Source organism: Caenorhabditis briggsae (genome assembly GCF_000004555.2).
Source record: "Caenorhabditis briggsae complete genome, chrIV, whole genome shotgun sequence".
Classification (NCBI taxonomy): domain Eukaryota; kingdom Metazoa; phylum Nematoda; class Chromadorea; order Rhabditida; family Rhabditidae; genus Caenorhabditis; species Caenorhabditis briggsae.
In genome coordinates, this window is record NC_013487.2 from 11,655,256 (window position 1) to 11,674,523 (window position 19,268).

The following is a 19,268-nucleotide window of genomic DNA, read 5'->3' on the forward strand; positions in this document are numbered from 1 at the left end:
GCGAGATCAACATCTTCTTACTACGGTATGTAAATTTTAGCTCCCGAGCGCATTTACATGCCGTCCCGTGCGTGCATACGCGCTCTATTCGAATTTTTGAAGATAATTCTCAAAAGAGTGGAACTACCTTTTTTCCCTTTTTGCGGACCGTAATAGGTTCTTTATTTTTCAGAAATTGTTATTTCCCGAGCTAAGCTCCGCCCCTTCCCTCCCAGGAAAAACAAAAACTGTCGCACGTGACCCCATTTCTTTCTCTCTGATAACCTCCTTCTTTCTCTTCCTCTCCTGATTGCTTATCACGAAATACAAGATGAATGTGGTCGAATGAAAAATGATGAGTGGAAAATGACACCCATTTTATATTGTTCTTCTTCTTTTCCTATTTCTACTGGATGAAAAAAGAAAGAAAATTGTGAAAATCACTTTTTTACGATAGAAAATTAAATTATGTCATTTGTGAGATCGTATAGCAAGAGTGGTTGTAGAGCAGGGTATAACAATTTTATTGGCTTTCCGAGAAATTTCATAACTACCGTACTCTTTGTCCTATTACATTTTCACAAAAAAAGAGGGACTTTTAGACTGTCATCAATCTGTGTGATAAGAAAAAAAATTGTTTTATCCCTGGACCATAAATACCGTAGAACCTGTAATAGAAGGGCCCCTAACTTCATAAGTATTTTGTAAGTTGACACATTTTTGATATCTTGCATAGGAATTGAGATAATTGAGCCTAAATTTGACAGTGTGAGCGCTCTTCTATTACAGGGTTTACGGTAGTTCCTAATGTTGCCCCATTTGTATTGAGAAACTAGGATAATTAAAAAATTCGTATTTTTTTTTCAAAGTTCAGGAGCATTTTTTGGTGACCATTTTTGTGGTAAAATTTACTTAGAGGTGCCAAAAATGTTTTCTGCACTTTTTTTTGCATTTTCAAAGTAATATTATGGAAATACATCACTTTGTGAACATTTCAACGAAAAAAATTTTTTTAACTTTCTGGTTGGAGTCCCCCTTTAAACTCAAACTTTTCGGTATTTTCAGCCTACGTCTTTTCCAGATGACGTGTCTCTTCTGAAGACGTGATTTCTTTCCGTTCCTCATGGTTTCACACGGAAGTTCAAGAACTCGAGTTTACGCTTGACTGGTTTCACGTATCTGGGTCATCATCCAAACTCCTTTAAAAAGTACATTTCAAATTGTATACAAACAATAAAAATCCCTCAAATTTTTTCCTTTTCATGGTGTCCCATTCGCAATAAATAAATATATATTTGATAGCCCCATTGCTATTAGGTGGTCTCTTTTTCTTTTTTCCGAACTTCTTTGCTTTTTCTTCTTCGTATTTTTCTTCTTCCCCATCTTCCTTTCGTTTTTTTTGCTATCCTCCGCCATCGCACCCTCTTTTTCTTCTTTTTCATCACCATCATTTGTTATCAGTATGTCACGGAGAAGGCACGAATTATCGGGATGTACCCAGTCATTTTGGAAAAAAAAGAAGAAGAAAGCGAAAAAGAAGAAGATAAAATGAGCTCTAGAAAACACGGCCACGCCCCTTTTTTCTTTGGGAAGGAGAAGAAGAGAAATGACTGGAGACCGCCTGAAACACACGTCCATTAGTCGATTTTTCTTCTTCTTCTTCTTTTCCGGGACGCCCGGACTCTTTCTGAAGGAGACAAAAAGTACACTGACGGAACAAGAACACATTCTTTTTTGCTATTTTTTCTAGACTTGTGTAGCTATATCTTGATGAATGGAGAAGTAAAAGAAGAAGTAGAAGTAGAAGACGTTGAAGAAGAAGAAGAAATCTGGAGTGTCTAGTTCTAAGGAAGAAATAATTGACTTTGAAAAATTGATTTATTGGTAATTGGAATAAATTATGAAAATCTATCGGAAGCGGATCAAAGAATCAAGGCAAACGTTCAAAAAGTTCAGAAATGGTTTTCGATTGTTGAAATTAGTTATCAGATTTCCGGCTTCCGGCGCCAGTAGAAATTCTGAAAGTCTAATTTGAAACGATGGCAGTTCCGGGAGCAGCGAGCAATAGTCTGGAAAAAAGAAAACATTTCAGAAACCCCAATTAAAACAAATTCAAATATTCAAAATCTTGAGACCAAAAAAAGTGGTTATTGAATTTTTGATTCTCATTGTTCTCTTCCCTCCAAAAATCATATGTTTATTTCCATTTTCTTATTGGGACCTACCTTTTCTTTTGAAAACGGAAACGGCCCTTTGCACATTAAATGAACAAGAATGGGCTCCATTTCATGAGGAACATTTCAAAACGTCTCCTTCTCAATCTAAATTGAATCTTTAAACCATGGACCTCTTGGTATATTTTTAATTTAGTATTGAGTGATATTATGAATTCGATATCACAACTTCTGGAACTTCTGGAATCATCAATGGAACAGTCTCGGGGTAGTGAACGCTGGGGGTGTATCGTTCCAATTCAAAAAAGAAGCTGAATTATGGTAAGAGCATTAGCATAAGGCTTAGCATCTGAAAGTTCATACAAAATTCAAATCAGTTTTTTGACTTTGAAAATGTTCATTTCGAAGCGAGTTACAGCCAAATAGAGCAGCTGGCCTAGTCTTGGGTTTCTTGTCACCAATCTCAAAATCGGTATTAATAACTTCTAAATTTGTATTTTTAAAGTTCAAAAACCATTTAGAACTTCAAAACAAATAAGCTTTCTAATAATACACCTTGCGGAGTAGGTATTGCAATTTTGGGATATCTAGGCCACCAGACAAAAATTGGCATAACTCGGCTCAAAATCGACATTTCCAAAATCTGACAACTGATTATGAAATCTCAAAGTATGATCCTTGCAACTATGTAAACCATGACCTAGTTTTCCTGAAATTCGGAGTTCTAGACCACCAATCTTAAAATCATTACAGCTCGCTTCAAATTTTGTATTTTTAAAGCTCAGGTTGATCCAAGTTTTCCACTTCCAGTGCTTTCAAATCATGACTTAGTTTTCCTGAAATTTGGATTTTTGCCACTGAACAGTTATTATTCAAGAAACGTTTGTGAACCGGAAAAATTATAGTGAAGAAACTGCCGGAAAATGAACAGAGATTGAGAAAATAAGTCCGGAAATTAACAATTTTTAGGTCACGGTAGTTTTCGTTCTGGGACTTTCCGTCGCTTTCAGTTCCGCAGATGAGAGAAAAGTCTGATAAAGAGGAAAAAAATTGTCTGTGACACCAAGTGTTTCAGAAGGCGTGAACATTTTTCTAACAACTTCAGCATGTTTTTGAAAGGATGGATAGTCGATTTTTCTATTCCGATTCGGAAGAACTTAGTTTGGAAAATGGTTGGAGGATTCTAGAAATTCTTTTGAAACGTTAACTTTTTGGCTAGCTCAGATTTTGGTTAATGAAGTTTCAGAAGATTCCATATTTTATGGTTTTTTACGTCTACACCTCCACTATACGACCTACCCCAACTGCTCACTTTCGTTCTCTTTTTTGAACCGATTTCTGCATACTAAACGCCCTAAATTTCGGGCCCATATCCGTCGCCATCGTCGTCTGTTTTCTTCGTTTCTTCTCTCTTCATTTCTCTCTTTTTGCTTTTTTTTCGATGCCCAAACCTTCATTTCCTGACTGAAACGGAGCAGCTCCGCGACACGTGACACGATTCGTTTTCATCTGTTTTGAGAGGGGTATGAATTGGGATGGAAATCCAAATATTCGAATTTCCTTCTCTGGTTGGGGGAACTTTCAGAAGTACACATCCATTATAGCCAAAACTTAGTTTCCTATTTTCACTCATTTTGTACAAGAGACAAAACTAAACTAATCAATGGAGAAGAAGGAAAAATAACCATTTTGTTCAGAAACTATTTGAGATTATATGTTCATCAAAAACTAAGATTATAGTTCCGTTTTGAAAACTACTCGAATGAAATTTCAGTTCAGTTTTTATTGAGTAAATTTTTTAAATAAATTATCTTTTTATCCACCGTTATTTCCGTTCTTTTGTGGCTTTTCAGGCCTGTTTTCCTGATTTTCTTTCTACCTATTTATATGATTTTCAGGCCGATTTCAATGATTTTTTAGACAATTTAAAGCGGTTTTAGGCGGATTCTTACAATTTTTGTGTCATTTTCAGAGGATTTTTAGACCTAATTTAATGATTTTCAGGCTTATTTTGAAGCTTTTCAGGCCTTTTCCCTAAATTTTAACAGATCTAATAGAACGAACCCCCTCCTAACTTACAACTTTGAACCAATTCATCTCAATTTCTGTGAAAGATATCAAAAAGTGGTCAACTGAGAAAATATTTTTGATAATACGATGAACATTTTGTTAGTTGAGCACATTTTTATATATTTTACAGGAGTTGAGCACATTTTTATATATTTTACAGGTTTTTGTTTGGGCGGAGTTCTATTAGAGTGTTTATGTCATCTTTTAATTGGTGGAAATTGAACATTTTGATTCCAATGGAGTAATTTTTATGTTTCTTTTTGTTTTCTGTTTTCTGATTTTTCCGTATATGTATGTTTCCAAAAATATAAAAAAAACTGGAATACTAGACATTATTCTAACGCCTACATACTTTTTACGTCATCAGAAAAGCATGCTTTCTGGCCTGTTGACTGGAATATTTTTGAGTTTTTGGGTGTCCAATCCACAGTATGCCAATGAGGCAAGAAATCCAGTTTACTGATCTTAAGATGCTCAACTTCTCAAATCAAAATACAGTAGTCCATGAAGTTTCGGAAATTCTGATCCATTAAACTTCCACAGATCTGAATATTATTATTAAAACTGTACCTGAAGCTCAAAACATAAAAATAAACTAAAAAATATAAAAACTTGGCTCTCTGTCCACGAAAACACTGAATTTATATGGTGCTAGATCGTTGCTCTGATCGCCGTCAAGTACACACATAAACTCAGTTTTTTCGAGTGGTGCCTTCTGCTGCTTCCTGAAGAATTGGGTCAAATAAGGAAAAGAAGAAAAAAAAGTGGAGGGGGTGGAAGAGCGCACAATAATCGTTTAATCGACATGTACAGTTCGGGAGGGCCAACGCGGCAAAAGCGACGATGTATTAGGCGAAAAAGAGTGGGTGGAGCCTTGGTGCCGTTTTTATCGTTTTCTGCTGGTCGATTCATATTCTAATGGAGAGAGTATGGAGAAGGAAGAGAGTGTTAGGGAGACAGTGTGCATGGAAGAGTGTGTGTTTGTGCTGCTTCCACGTCACTGATAAGGAACATTTTGGATACCTTCTTAGGACATTGAGTATTGATTGATTGATTGCTTGTTTTTGGGTCTAGGAAAACAAAGGTATAAAAAGGTGACAAAAATTGACTTCCTTCAGGACAACAGAAAATAGAGAGAAGCAAGAAAGAGCATTTCTGGAGAAAAAGAGGTCCTGGAGATGTGCTCTGCAGAGCACCCCCGCCAAATTAATGAGTAAGAAAAAGAAGGAGAGAGAAAAAAGAGAAGAAAATAAGAAGAAAGGGACCGAATACGAAGAAAAATTGGAGAAAGGCGGTCATTTTTTGGTGGGGGAGAAAATATAGGATGTCCTTACAATTGTGGAAAAAATAGGCTAGAAAGTTGTGACGAAACTTGTTAAATTTTCGGATCCTGGTTCAAATCAGAGTCACGGATGAAAAAAATTTGAATGTAAGGCTTCCGTAATCTTACAGTAGTTTTCTTAAATTTGGAATCCAAATTTTGGATAAAGCTTTTATCATAAAAGTAGAAATAGGAAATCAGTGGTGTACGGTAGTAGAAAAAAGATTTATCGGAAGCCAATCATCCTCCATACTTTAGAATCTGAGTTTCTTGCTTATTATGTAAATTCATATATGAATATTAAGCACTTCCGTTTTTTTCCCTTGAAAAAATGATTCCTCCGGTTAATTTCAAAAAAGAATATTGAAATTTCAACCTGTACCGGAGAAATAAAAACGGGCCTGCAAAACTCTTGATTTTGAATTTCAATGCATTTTGAGCTTCTGAAAGGTTAAATATACCGCAAACACTTTAATATGAGCCCACCCTATAAGTGTGCTTTAAGATCAATTATCTAAATTTCTATGAGTGATGTCAACAATGAGTCCACTGATTAAATGTTTATCGTAATATCACCAGTATTTTTCTAATTGAAAAAATTTCATATCTTTAACAGAAATAAAGATAATTGAACTCAAAGTTGGACGGGCTTCTATTGGAGAAATTACGGTAGGCCCGACATGGCCAGTGACAAGTATGGTATTCCGGATCTTACAATTTGAGTTTCAACTAATTTTAAGCATTTCAAAAGCTCAGATTTATCTATTTTTATATCAGCTAGTTTTAAAGTCTACTTCAATGAATTCGAGTTTCTTCAAAGTCCTTGTTGATTCACTCGATTTTTTAGGAACCCATCATCTGTAATTCATTTGAAAAAGTACAAAAACGGTTTCCCCAAAAATGCTCTTGTTTTCTTTCATAGTTCTTGTTGCCTGACGACGCAAAATGCACAACGCTCTTTTCATGGATATTTTCCCCTATTTTCTCTTTCTTCAAAATTTTTCTTCTTTTTTCTCCAGAATTTCAAAATGCGATCTTTTTTTTGCCACTAAACCTACTACCGCATTTGTTCTAATAGAATTTTACCCTATACGTGCACTTTGAGCTCAAATATCTCGGTTCTTCCAGTTGATATCAGTAATTGATTAACTGATAAAAAGCCTAAAGTTGACGGTGCGGAGGCCCTTTTATTACAGGTTCCTTTTTACAAATTTAACTCTAGACTTAATCAACCCTATTATAGTTCTAGGCTTTGAAACTCACGAGTTCTTGAAGCATACAGCTTTAGAGGAATACCAAGAGACGTATGAATATTATAGAAAAAGAGACGTATGAATATAATAGAATGAAATGGAAAGCGGAAAGAGGAGGGGAAATTGGGACGGCAGTGGTATCTATGGAAACCAATTTCCAGGGGGCTGCCAACACAGTTGGCTGTTTTGACGGAAAAGGGACACTAATTAAAAACGGATGGAAGAAGAACGAAAATGGAGAAGAAGAAAAAGAAGAAAAAGAAGAAAAAGAAGAAGACGTGCATTAGAGAGCATAGAAGGGGGCAGGTGCATTTGGAAATGAGGTAGGATTTTCTATGGAATAGATGATGATGCACCTTTGGTCTCCGTGTAAGCTGTTCATGATGGATGAATGAGGAGCTCAGAATGGATTATAGGTGTAGAAGAAGAGAAGATTGTGTACGATTAATTGGAAATGGGGTTGGGTGGAAGAAGAGAGTTTTAGGATAATTAGAAAATAATATGGATCTGGACTACGAGTTTTAAAATTTGAAAAACTCCAAATAAAATTGAGAAAGTCCAGAAGTTCCAGAAATCTCAATGAATCCAACATAGAAATTGCAAAAATTCCAAATTTTCGAAATTCTGAAGTTCTAAAATCAGAAATTTTATCCTACAAATCAGAATTTCTGAATTTCTGAACTACCCAAAACCTCGTATATTTTGAAAAAAGGAAACTAAAAAAATGTCGGAAATCCAAAAAAAAATTTAAAATGTAAACTCCAAAGTTCCTGAAAATTCTGAAGATCTGAAAATTCTGGAAACTCATACATATATTTCAAAACAAAGAAAGAAATACCAGAAATTCAAAATGTTCAAATCATCTAAAAATTAATGTGTTTTACAGAAGATTATCCACTGTCCTAGTCTGAGCCAATTTTTTCTTTCATATATTTTCGTAGAACCTAATTGAAAATAAGCTTGACTAGATCAATTATGGTTTTTTTTTTCGAATAAGAACTCAAGAGCTAATCTCGGTTGACTTTTATCATTTAGACAATTTTCCCTAATGTTATGAGTCATAAACGCTACTCAAATGTCCAATTTTATCTTCAATCATAAAGTTTCCTAAACTTTTTTTAATTATGTTCACTATGAACAAATAAGCTATCTTTATTGTTTATGTAAATTCTGTCAGAATGGAGTAAGTAAGAATTGAATAGGAAAGTATGGGAACTGGAAATCTCTCATATACCGTTTTTGCTATAATAGAATGTCACCCAAACAGTGAACTTTGAACTCAAATATCTTGATTCCTGTAAAATGTATTCAAAGTATGTCTAAAACTGATAAATTATTTATCAGAATAACAACTATGTTTTATCAGTGAACAACACATGGTTATCTTTCACAGAAATCGAGATAATCGAGCTCAAAGTTGACGGTTTGGGTGACTCTCTATTAGAGGAAATACGGTATCCATCAATTTCGAAAAACTTAGAAACTGAGGTTTAGAGATCTTGACAACAATATCAGAAGATAAAAATTTGTACCATAAACATGAAATTCGAAATTCTGATAATCAGAGAATAGTAACTGATTTGAATATTGTCAAAGTATCAAAAGAATATGGACGATGAGACCAATTTTTTTCAAGTTGAAACCCAAAAAGTGAGTTTCCAAAATGCTCAAGTGAATATTCGGTGTCACCTTTCCGTCTTGTGTTTCTTTTTCCCATTTTTCTTTCTCTTTTCCTTTCCAATTTCTCTTCCATCCAACCCATTTCTATTCCATATAAAACCTTCTTCCGTCTCTCGATTATCAGTACTCTATTGCTCCAAAATTCTTCCCTGCTCCACCGGTGCTGTCAAACGATGTGGCCATCTCCTGCCTCCCAAAGGGGAAACCGAACCTTTCAAATATTTGCGCAACGTCTTTCGGACGATGATAACCCTCCCCAACACCCGAAAATTGGCGCCCATTCTTTTTGGAAAAAAAATGAGATGAAAGAGAGAAGAGAATCTGATTATATTGCAAATGGGAAATGGAATTAGAATGATGGGAATACGGTAATAAATAGCTTTGTTGTGGAAGGGAGCCGATGGGAACTGTGTGAAATATGTACAAGAAGACAAAAGAAATGGGAAAGTAGAGAAAAACTTATTTGGAAATATTTCCGAAGGTTAGGGTCACTAAAATTCTAGAAGTTCGAAAAATCAGGGCTGACATTTACCGTAAAACCTGTAATAAAAGGGTTCCAAGACATTAAACTTTGAGTCAATTTACCGTATCTCTCTAATAGAAGCCCACCTTATTTGAAGCCCACCTCTAATAGAAGCCCACCCTGGTTGTGCATTTTTCTTTTCGGTTAGCAGACATACTCTTTTTTGTCCATTTTTCTGGTAGTTTCCGTTCGTTCTTGTCGTTTTATAACTATTCCAATTCAGTTAAACACCGAAAACCCTCTAATTTGAGCGTTTTTTTTTAATTGGTCCACCCCCAGAAGGAGGTTGAAAAATAGAAGCCCATGGCCTCTAATATCAAAAAGTTGTCAACTAATAAATTATGTATCATAGTATCATCAATTTTTTATCAGTTGATCACTTTTTAATATCTTTCACAGAAACTGCGATAATTGAGCTCAAAGTTGACAGTTTTTTTTTAAGGAAAGCGAGAAATATGAGCTACCGTATTTCTTCTAATGGAAGCCCACCCAAACCGTAAACTTTAAGCCCAATTATCTTAATGTCCATGAGAGATATAAAAAATCTCACAACTGATAAAATATCTATCATAATATCACCAATATTTTTTTCAGTTGACACGTTTTTGATATCTTTCATTAGAAACAAAATAAATTGAGCTTATATTCAAAAGGTTTGGGTGGGAATCTATCAGCTGATTCAAATTTTGCCTACTATGTTATTTTTCTTTTTAACAATTAATTTATTGTTCGAAAATCTCAAAGTTAAAATATTGAGGTTTTTTAAACTGCATTGCTTCTTTTTGCAAGTTTTTGACAGTGACTCATCAAGCAATACTGTCGGTCCAAGTCTAAACCAGGAAAGCCAACCTATAGTTCAATTCAATTCAATTCAATTCAATTCAATTCAATTCAATTCATTACGCATCTAAAATACGCAAATTTTATGGGTGAGGCAAAAGAGTTCAATATTCCGTGTTCTTTTAAGTTGGGCTTCGTGTCATCTTTGCTCAGTTGCACTTTGAGCTTAATTATCTCAATTCTCATAACAGATATGAAATTTGTCAACTGATAAAATGTTGCTAATATTATGATAAATAATTTATCTGTTGACCACTTTTTGATAGCTCTTACAAGAACCGAGATAATTAAGCTCAAAGTTGACGGTTACGGTAAATTACTAATTTTTTAATCCTCATTTGTCTCAACCTACTCATGAGCCTATCCCATGAAAGATCTCTTCATTTTCTCACATCATTAACTACTCGTATTCCATACATTTGTGACGTCATCAACGGTATTCTTCACCTTCATCATCTTTTTGTTCTTTCCTTCTTTTTTCCAAAATCCTATACTCTCCAAAATGTCTCTCGCAACCTAAATATATCGCCGCCACTAATCTCGCCTCTACTTCTCTTCCAAAAACACATTACTTTTTATTTTTCTCTGCGTTTCATTTGTCCCTCTCGATCAATATACAGTACTTTCCTGAGGGACAGGTTCGGCCACTTGTCCCCCTTTTTCCTTCTCTTGCCTCCTCTCTCTTCTCCCGACTGACCTTGTCTGCTTCCTCCATCAGGAAACCATATAACACGTGGAACTCTTCTTCTTCCTCATAATCCATTTCCATATTGTTGTTTGCACAGATTTTATATGAATAATGGTTTAGAGCTTTTAGAAACTATTGGGTTTTCGACTATGTGATGCCTGAATTGTAAATTCACTGTTTTGGAATGAGCAATATTAAACTGACTCCCTAGGATTCAAAATCTATTTTCATGATTCGGACCATTTGAAAACGACAAACTCTGCATAGCAGTGAGAAATAAGATGGAGATATTAGTTATTTTCTGATTGCTAATCCGAAAAAAAGAAATTGATAGAAACTCAAAATTGCTATTGAAATTCCTAAAATTCATATTAAATTATCCTAAGATCGTCCGGTACAACCGTAAATGCTCTAATAGAAGCCTATCCATGCAGCTAACTTTGAGCTCAATTGTCTCGGTCCCTGTAAGAGATATCAGAAATCTTTCAACTGATAAAATGTTGATGATGTTATGATAAACATTTTATTAGTTTACTAATTTTTATATCTCTAATAGGAACCAAGATAATTGAGCTGAAATTGCTGGTATAGAGTGGGTTTCTATTAAAGATGTGGTACATTTTTACGGTTTATTTTTCATCTAAGTTTCGAAAAAAAAAACGTTTCTCCCAGCATTTATCGTTGTTCTAGAGTTTTTATTACTTTCTGAATTTCTAAACATTCAAAAATGTTCTATATGCCCTTGTCCCAATTTCTTTTTGAAATAATATCCTAACCTACTTTTCACCTTTGCCTTCTTCTGATTACTGAACCCCTCTTCTTCTTCTACTTCGTTTCCTGATTAGTGTGGATATGTGTGTTAGCGAAAGTCTCTTCTCGTCTTCTTTATCTCCTGAATGTTTTCAACTTTTTTGTCTTTTCCATATCTTTTCGATTTGGGTCATTCTCCCGCGTTCATCCTCTCTCTCTTCTCCACCTACAAACAGCTTCTTCTTCTTTTCATCTTTTTGTCGCGTATGTTTCGGAGAGAAATGGACCCAATTATGAATCGATTGAAGAAGGATGGGGCCTAAACTACCTTGGAATGCAAACAACAAGACCTTTCCATCGCTTACTCGTGGGGCTACTTTTGTCAATAAACTGCTGCCTAGCTTCTTCTTTTTTGTTTCTTTGCTTCTCCTTTCTCTCGCTTTTGACAGTTTCTTAGAACCGTTGAGGTGTTCTTTTTCGAGGTGGAAATTTTCTTTTTTCAGATAATGAACCTGGCAAATGTGCTTTCTCTTCTAGCCGCTTGTCTTTTATCACCTGTTGCTGGCCAAGAATACAAAGAAGCTGTGGAGCTGTCCTCGGCTAATCATGATCATGTTTTGGGTAGTGCTACGGTGAGTTTTGATTTAATATCAATATTTGCAAACCATGAAAGGTGTGGAGACATGAGAAAGGTGTGGAGACAAAAGAAATAATTTTCTTGAAATTCTGTTCATATAAGTCCCTCGAAAGATTGAACTTGTGGACCCGATGCCACAGGTAAGGCGGGGTTGCCGAACAGCGTACAAACGGCGGCTGAAGATTTAAAAATTTTCTATAGTTTCTTTTTCTTTCTCCGAAAAATCTTCTATCCAATTGCTTTTAAAATGATTGCAATACTCCTGAAGATTGACTAGTTCAAATACAAGAATTTCAGGTAGTCTTCGTTGCCTTCTGTGCTGATTGGTGTCCATTTTCTCGCCGACTGAAGCCAATTTTCGAGGAATCAGCCAAAGTATTCCATCAGGAGAATCCACAAGCGTCTGCTATCTGGGCAATCGTTGACAGTCAGCGACAGGTATTCTAATCAAAAAACTAATCTTTTGAATTTTTTGAATTTTCAGGCCGACATCGGAGACAAATACTTTGTTAACAAGTATCCAACAATGAAAGTTTTCGTTAATGGAGAACTGATTTCCAAAGAATACAGGTTAGAAGAAAAAGAATTTTCGAGAATTTGAAATTTTTTCCAGATCTACTCGTTCTGTGGAAGCATTGACAAACTTTGTGAAGTATCAACTATCCACGGCAATCAATGAGTTCTCATCTCAAGATCAATTGAGCCAAGAAATGGATAAATCGAAGAGAAATGTGGTTGCCTGGTTGAAGAAAGATGGTCCAGAGTTCGCTAATCTTAAAAAAGTCGCCTCGATCCTCCGCGAGGACTGTTCCTTCTGGGTGCCAACCGATCACTTCGGAACTCAAACTACTGAAAATAAGCTCTCATTCTTCGATCCAGACACCAACGAGGAGGCTAAATTCACTGGAAACTTTAATGATTACGATTTCGTGAAGCAATGGGTTACTGATAAGTGTATTCCATTGGTTCGTGAAGTGACATTCGAGAATGTAGAAGAGCTGACGGAAGAAGGAATGCCATTTCTTATCTATTTCCGTGATCCAGATAACAAATCAACAGATAAAGTGTTTGGAGAGGCTGTTGCTAGAGAACTCTACGATCAGAGAGCCGCTATTAACCCACTGTTGGCTGACGGACACAAATTTGCTCACCCATTAAAACATTTGGGAAAAACGAAGGAAGATTTGCCAGTTCTTGCCATTGACTCATTCCAACATATGTATTTGTTCCCAGATATGACACAAATGAATGTGCCAGGAAAGCTCAGAGAGGTGAGATTTATTTTCAATGTATTATTCTGGTGCAAAAAGACCGGAGCTGGGTCCCACAACGACAACTACCGTAACCTAAATATGTGTTTCTATTCTGGATTCATTTTCTCGCTTTTCTTGCATTTTCAGTCATTTTTTCACTTTTTTGAGTGAAATAGCACAAAAATAAAATAAAAAATGAAATAGCACGAAAACCCGCGAAATTAAAGAAAAGGAATGCGGAAAATATGAAGATTTTAAGGTTACTGTAGTTCTCGTTATGAGACCTTCGGCGACGGACACCGATTTTTTGTACTAGAATAATGTCAGAAAACATCAGTTCAATTTTTTGATGAAAAAAACCGAAAAAGAAAAAACTTCGAGGTTTCATTAAACTTTCAAGGACTCTTCCGCTTGATTAGATCCTTTAGTTTTCTACCAGCGAACCAAGATCACGGTTTTTTGGGATGTTGTGTAAATGTGCTCAAACAACCGCTAAACTACAGTAGTTATAGCGTTGGTTTCGACGCAAATGCTTCAATTTGAACGGTGGTATTGAGAAACTGCGGTGGTATTGAGAAACTGGCGTGGCGAAGTTTTAGGCGGTTAGAAATTCAAAATTCTGAAAACGTGAATGAAAGAAGCGTTTAAAAAAATTAATTTTAAAAACGTTCCGGAAAAACACTGTAGCGAACGAAAAGAAAGAACAAAGTGTTTCAGTTTGTCATGGACCTTCACTCTGGCAAATTGCACAAAGAATTCCACGAGAATCTCGACCAACGAATGATCGAACTCGCCAAGGCAAAGGCTGCTCGAGGAATCACCGATGATCACGACACACAAGCTCCATCGGCTCGTCCAATCGATACAACACCTCCACCGTCCGTTTTCAAAGAGCTCAAACCTTCCGATAAACGGTACTCGATCCTTCAGAAATCTGAATTGTAGATTTTTCGCTTTTTTCGCCTTTCAGCCGTCTTCTTTTTTCTCTGCCTCGGGTTTTTCGTATTTGTGATACCTAATACATAATATATTTCCATTGTTTTTTCCGCACTCCTTAATAGATGTTAATTCGAATCATATTGGTTTGAATGCAATTTTAATAAACACATAAGTACATACATTTATATTCAAATATCAAAAAAAGCAAAGCATTCGAGAAAGTACAATTACTTGTAAATAAGAGAATGTGAATTTTAGTTTTACGAGACAAGTGGGAGAGAGAAAAGGGATCATGAAAGCACAGAGTGTTCGGTGGCGAAACTATAATTGTACTTGTCTTCAAGACGATTTTGGTCTAAATGAGTGAATTGGGAGAGATCAGGGAGTTTCGAAGACCCGTCAGATGAATCTGTACGGACGAACATTGGATTCACTTTGAAGTCGATTCCGTCTATGGCCTTTACTCTTGGCGCACCGACGTTCTGTGGATAAAATATAATTTTTATGAGCAATTTAAAGTCCTAATTACCTTCATAGTGAAAGCCGTACTGCCAGAAGCTCCCGTTACATCAAGATTGGCAGGCGTGGAGCTGGAAAGATTCGGGAGGCCAGGATAGAGACCTCCCGTGGATTGCTGTTGCGTTTCGAGATTCGATGTACTATTGCTGGTTTGAATTCCATACGTCTGCGGAATGGGAATCACTTTGTAACATATGAGCAAAGAATCAATGTCTCTGGAAATTAATTTTGAAAATTGCTTAAATTTTTTGAACGTCCATACCCTGCAGATGTGTAATCTCTTGGAACTTTTTTGGTTTTCCCTAGAATTATGATTTCTCCAATTGCATCGACGACACGATCACGAGGCTCTGTTCGAATGCACACATACTTCTTCCGTAGTGACTTCTCTCCTGAATTTATACTTTCTAAAACATTAATTAAAACCTGAAAACTTACTGCTATCTGCGGTATAATCGATGGCGACATAACCATGGGGAATTGGATCCGATTCGCGAACAATTATGAGATTTGTTATTACTTGCACGGGAGTCTGCAAAATATATATTGACTTTTAAAGAATCAGAATAAGTATTACCCTAATGTTTGAGTCGGGAATTTCGGTACTGGTGCATATGTATCGAACCTGGCGGTTAATCGTGAAAAATCCGTCTCGCCAAAGATCTGCTTCTCCTTGATCATCTTGACATTTTACTATCTACAATTATCGACTTTAGAAGCACAGTACAAAGTAACACTTACAGGTACAAATCCGCGAGGAGCTTTGCTCTTGTCAGCCACAATGCACATAGCAGTAATCGGAACGGCTGGTGTTACATTATCAGCGGAAAATTCGAGCTCCGTCATATCTGTGGTATTTTCTGAATAAAGGATATTATGAAATTGTGGTGAAATCCGGTTGATAAATGGCACGAGATGCAAAACAAGGAGTGTACCGCAGGGCGCAGTTACGTTGCGCTGCATTTTGCTGTGGAAATATGTTGAGAAAGTGGAAAAAGAGCTAAAAGCACGGGCGGTGAGAAATGGAAAATCTTGGATAGTGTCTTTGATTGAAAAAACCAATCAGTGCGATGAAAATGCAATATTTGATTGGGAAAGGGGTAAATAATTGGGAAAAGTAATCAGCTTGTCGACTGGAAGCAAAAATAAAATTGGAGGGAGTTGATTAAAATGTTTTTGAGGGGTGTTTCTGAATCGGAAATTGCGGTTAGTCAGAGAAATTTTTGACAGCATATTTGCCGACTACGGTTGTTTTTGCTCCGTGTTGAAGCCCATTCAGAACTTTTGCCGTGCGCCTTTAATATCAACTACGATTTTTTGCTCCGCGTCGATTCCTATTTAAGACTTTTGCTGTGCGCCTTTAAAATCTACAGTACGTTTTCCTTTTTTGCCTTTTCTTGTGAATTTCATGTCAAAGAGGCGTGACGAGACATCATTTTATTCGGATGATAGAGATCACATGCTATATAAATCTCCGATTCATGAGAGATTCGTTCAGTGATTTGATGATAAATTAGGTTCAAAATTAAATCTATTTCTTCCGCTTGTCTGCCCCCGAACCGGCCAATAACACTTATGATAACAGGCGCATCTCGCGTCTCCGTCTCTGTGATTTTTAATGGTTTTCCCGAAGTCTCACATCAAGTATCATCGCTATTTTGTTTCTCAATAAAAGTTTTGTTGCCCCGCAGTTGCCGCTTTTTGATTATCAGTTCTACTTCCTTCTTTTTCTCATCTTTACCCCACTGTGTTTTGTTCAAAAGTGATTTTTGTTAACACTTGTTTCTTTTCAGAAAGATGAGCGAGGATATTGGAGTGACCCGTTTCCGCGAGTATTTGCAGGTTAATACAGAACAACCAAAGCCAGATTACGGTAAGAATTAGAAGTGTTGCATCAGCAAAAATACCTTTTTTTCAGTTGCCTGTCGTGATTTCCTGTTCAAGTATGCTGACGAGTTAGGAATCGAGAGAAGATCGATTGAAGTTAGTCTGAAAATCGGTTTGAATCTGATTTTAAATATTTTCAGACAGCCCCAGGAACCTTCTTTGTCATCATGACTATCCCAGGGTCTCGTCCAGAACTACAATCCATTATGCTCTACTCTCACACAGATGTGGTTCCAACTTTCCGCGAGTTTTGGACTCATGATCCTTACTCTGCGTTCAAGGATGAACAGGGCAACATCTTTGCTCGCGGAGCACAAGACATGAAATGTGTCGGAGTGCAGTACATGGAAGCGTTGAGGAATTGGTTCGCCAAAGGTGTTAAACAATGGACTCGTACGATTCACATCGTTTGGGGGCCAGATGAGGAGATTGGACACATTAATGGAATGAAGGGATTTGCAGTGACGGAAGAGTTCAAAAAGCTGAACATTGACTTTGCTCTCGATGAAGGAATCGCTTGTGATGATGACGTTTACAAGGTTTTCTATGCGGAACGAATCCCATGGTGGGTGAAAGTCACGCTTCCAGGAAACCCAGGACACGGATCCAAGTTTATCGAGCAAACTGCAGTTGAGAAGCTAGTAAGACCTTCTCATAAGAAGATTCTCATGAAAATTCTTTGTTTAGCACAAGTTGATCGCCAGCGTCGATGAGTTCAGAAACGAGCAGAAGGCGTTGTTGGCTGGAAACCCAGAACTAACAGTTGGAGACGTCACAACTTCAAATGTGACCATTATCAACGGAGGAGTTCAGGTCAATGTTGTACCAGAGAAATTCGAAGCATGTATGTTTAAAAAACAGTTTAATAGTCCAACCCTATTTGTTTGCTAGACATCGATATCCGTGTGACGCCACTGCAAGACTTGGACGTCATCCGTGCTCGTGTTGATCAGTGGGCGAAGGATGCCGGAGAAGGTGTCACCTACGAGTTCATGCAGGTAATAAAGTGTTCACACCTCACCCCCTAACCACCATGTTTCCTCGCTAACTTATCCAATTGCTTCTTCTTGTCCCAATGTCTTTTTCAGTCCACTAATCCAGCGGACAAGTCGACGGTCGATTCCAAAACAGTAAGTTAGCAGGATTAGGATGGGTTAGAGTAGCTGGAAAGTTGAATCCAAAAAAACGCACGTTTCACTGTTTTTGTGCCACTCTCTCTCTCTATTTTACCTTTGTTATTATTTGTGAAACACTCTGGGTTAGCACGGTATATCTTCTCATAGACAGGGTAAGTGAAATCAGGTTTCCCAATTTTAATCGTTTCTTTTCCAGTTCTCCAACTGCAAACTTATTTCGCCTTCAACTAGAGAAGATCCATTTTGGGCGGCGATCGATGATGGATTGAAGAAAGAGTAAGAAGGAAACATGGAAGAAAATCGCTAAAATTGCATTATTTCAGAGGGTGCAAGTACAAGAAAGAGATCTTCATCGGCGCCACAGATTCCCGTTTCGTCAGAGCGGTTAGAGCTTTTTTCTATTTTTCGATTTAAAACGAATCTGATTTACAGCAAGGAATTCGTGCTATTGGCTTCTCGCCGATTATCAACACTCCGTCCCTTTTGCACGATCACAACGAGTTTTTGAACGAGAAGACTTTCCTGAGAGGCGTTCAAATCTATGAGACTTTGATTAACAACCTGGCCAACGTCAACTAATTTCTCCCTTTTGTTTCCTTCCCGGCTGTGATATTTTTCCTACTAAACACCCGTTTTCAATGTGCCAAAGACCCTTCTCTTTTCTTGTCCAATAGAATAAACCTTTTCAACAGCTTCTCTATAAACTTCAATTTCATATCTAAAAAAGTTTTAAGCATTGGAATCTGAGAGATTGCGAGTCTTCGCTTTTTGAGCGGCGCGACAAAATGCTCATTTTTCAGACTATTGCATACTTGTAACGGGGCGGCCGGGCTTTTTCCCAAATTTCCGAGGCCCGGCCCGGCGGGCCTTTCATTCCACAAGTTTCATTCCACAACCACAGTTTTCATTCCACAAGAAAAAATTTTGTCGAGTTTTTTTTGATATTCTTTGATCAAATAGACAAACAATCCAAAAAGCACAAAAAGAAATAAAAAATTGTATTGAGAGCTCAAAATTCGGTTCAAAATGACAAAATTTTTGCTACCGGGCCTTCCGGGCCTGGCCCGGAAGGAAATTTTCCTCAGGCCCGCGCTTTGGCGGACCGGACCGGAATTTTACAAGTATGGACTATTAGCCTACTCAAGATTCTGCCTTTTTCTTTTTATATCCAGACTCGCATTTCCCTCGTCTGTCACGGAACAAGAAGACAGCTACAGTACTCTAAATGATGGAAGCGCGCCCCACCGTTTTGACCAACACGAGAGGTAACTTGGCGCCAACTCGATGCCTATAAATAGCCCAGCCGACCTCCTCATTCTTGTCATTTTCACCTTTACACCTGTTTCATTTTTTATCCATTTTACTTTGGTTTTTTGATGAAAAAAGTTTTAAAGATGCTAGCTATAATATTGTTAGCAAGAAATCTGAATTTTGTTCAGAAAATCACACTAAGTTCATAGAATTTGCAGAAATTAATTTCGGAATTCCGTTTCGATTTTTGGGGAGAGCACACCAACTGGGAGGAAAACAAAAAGTGGGAAGAACCATCTGGGAGGAAAAATGGGCGGAGCCTAATTTGCAACCCTGGCACGGTTTTGCGGCATGTTTTTTTCTTGACC

General features: G+C 37.0%; 3 protein-coding genes across 3 annotated transcripts; 2 read left to right on the forward strand and 1 right to left on the reverse strand.

Annotated features, from left to right (window-relative positions):
- Window positions 1-11,784: 11,784 nt before the first annotated feature.
- Window positions 11,785-14,113, forward strand: CBG17689 (the record flags this gene model as incomplete). The annotated part of the gene is made up of 5 exons (XM_002634299.1): window positions 11,785-11,910; window positions 12,213-12,353; window positions 12,400-12,485; window positions 12,529-13,186; window positions 13,886-14,113. The coding sequence occupies 5 exons, from the start codon at window positions 11,785-11,787 to the stop codon at window positions 14,111-14,113; spliced, it is 1,239 nt and encodes a 412-aa protein (XP_002634345.1).
- A 284-nt stretch (window positions 14,114-14,397) lies between these two features.
- Cbr-mvb-12 lies at window positions 14,398-15,472 on the reverse strand (the record flags this gene model as incomplete). Its single annotated transcript, XM_002634298.1, has 6 exons — window positions 14,398-14,589; window positions 14,637-14,841; window positions 14,889-15,018; window positions 15,065-15,158; window positions 15,204-15,323; window positions 15,368-15,472. The coding sequence occupies 6 exons, from the start codon at window positions 15,470-15,472 to the stop codon at window positions 14,398-14,400; spliced, it is 846 nt and encodes a 281-aa protein (XP_002634344.1).
- A 951-nt stretch (window positions 15,473-16,423) lies between these two features.
- CBG17687 lies at window positions 16,424-18,228 on the forward strand (the record flags this gene model as incomplete). The annotated part of the gene is made up of 9 exons (XM_045235948.1): window positions 16,424-16,499; window positions 16,545-16,609; window positions 16,654-17,154; window positions 17,201-17,357; window positions 17,405-17,511; window positions 17,602-17,643; window positions 17,846-17,925; window positions 17,973-18,033; window positions 18,082-18,228. 9 exons carry the CDS (start codon window positions 16,424-16,426, stop codon window positions 18,226-18,228), a joined length of 1,236 nt encoding a protein of 411 aa, XP_045096271.1.
- Window positions 18,229-19,268: the final 1,040 nt, after the last annotated feature.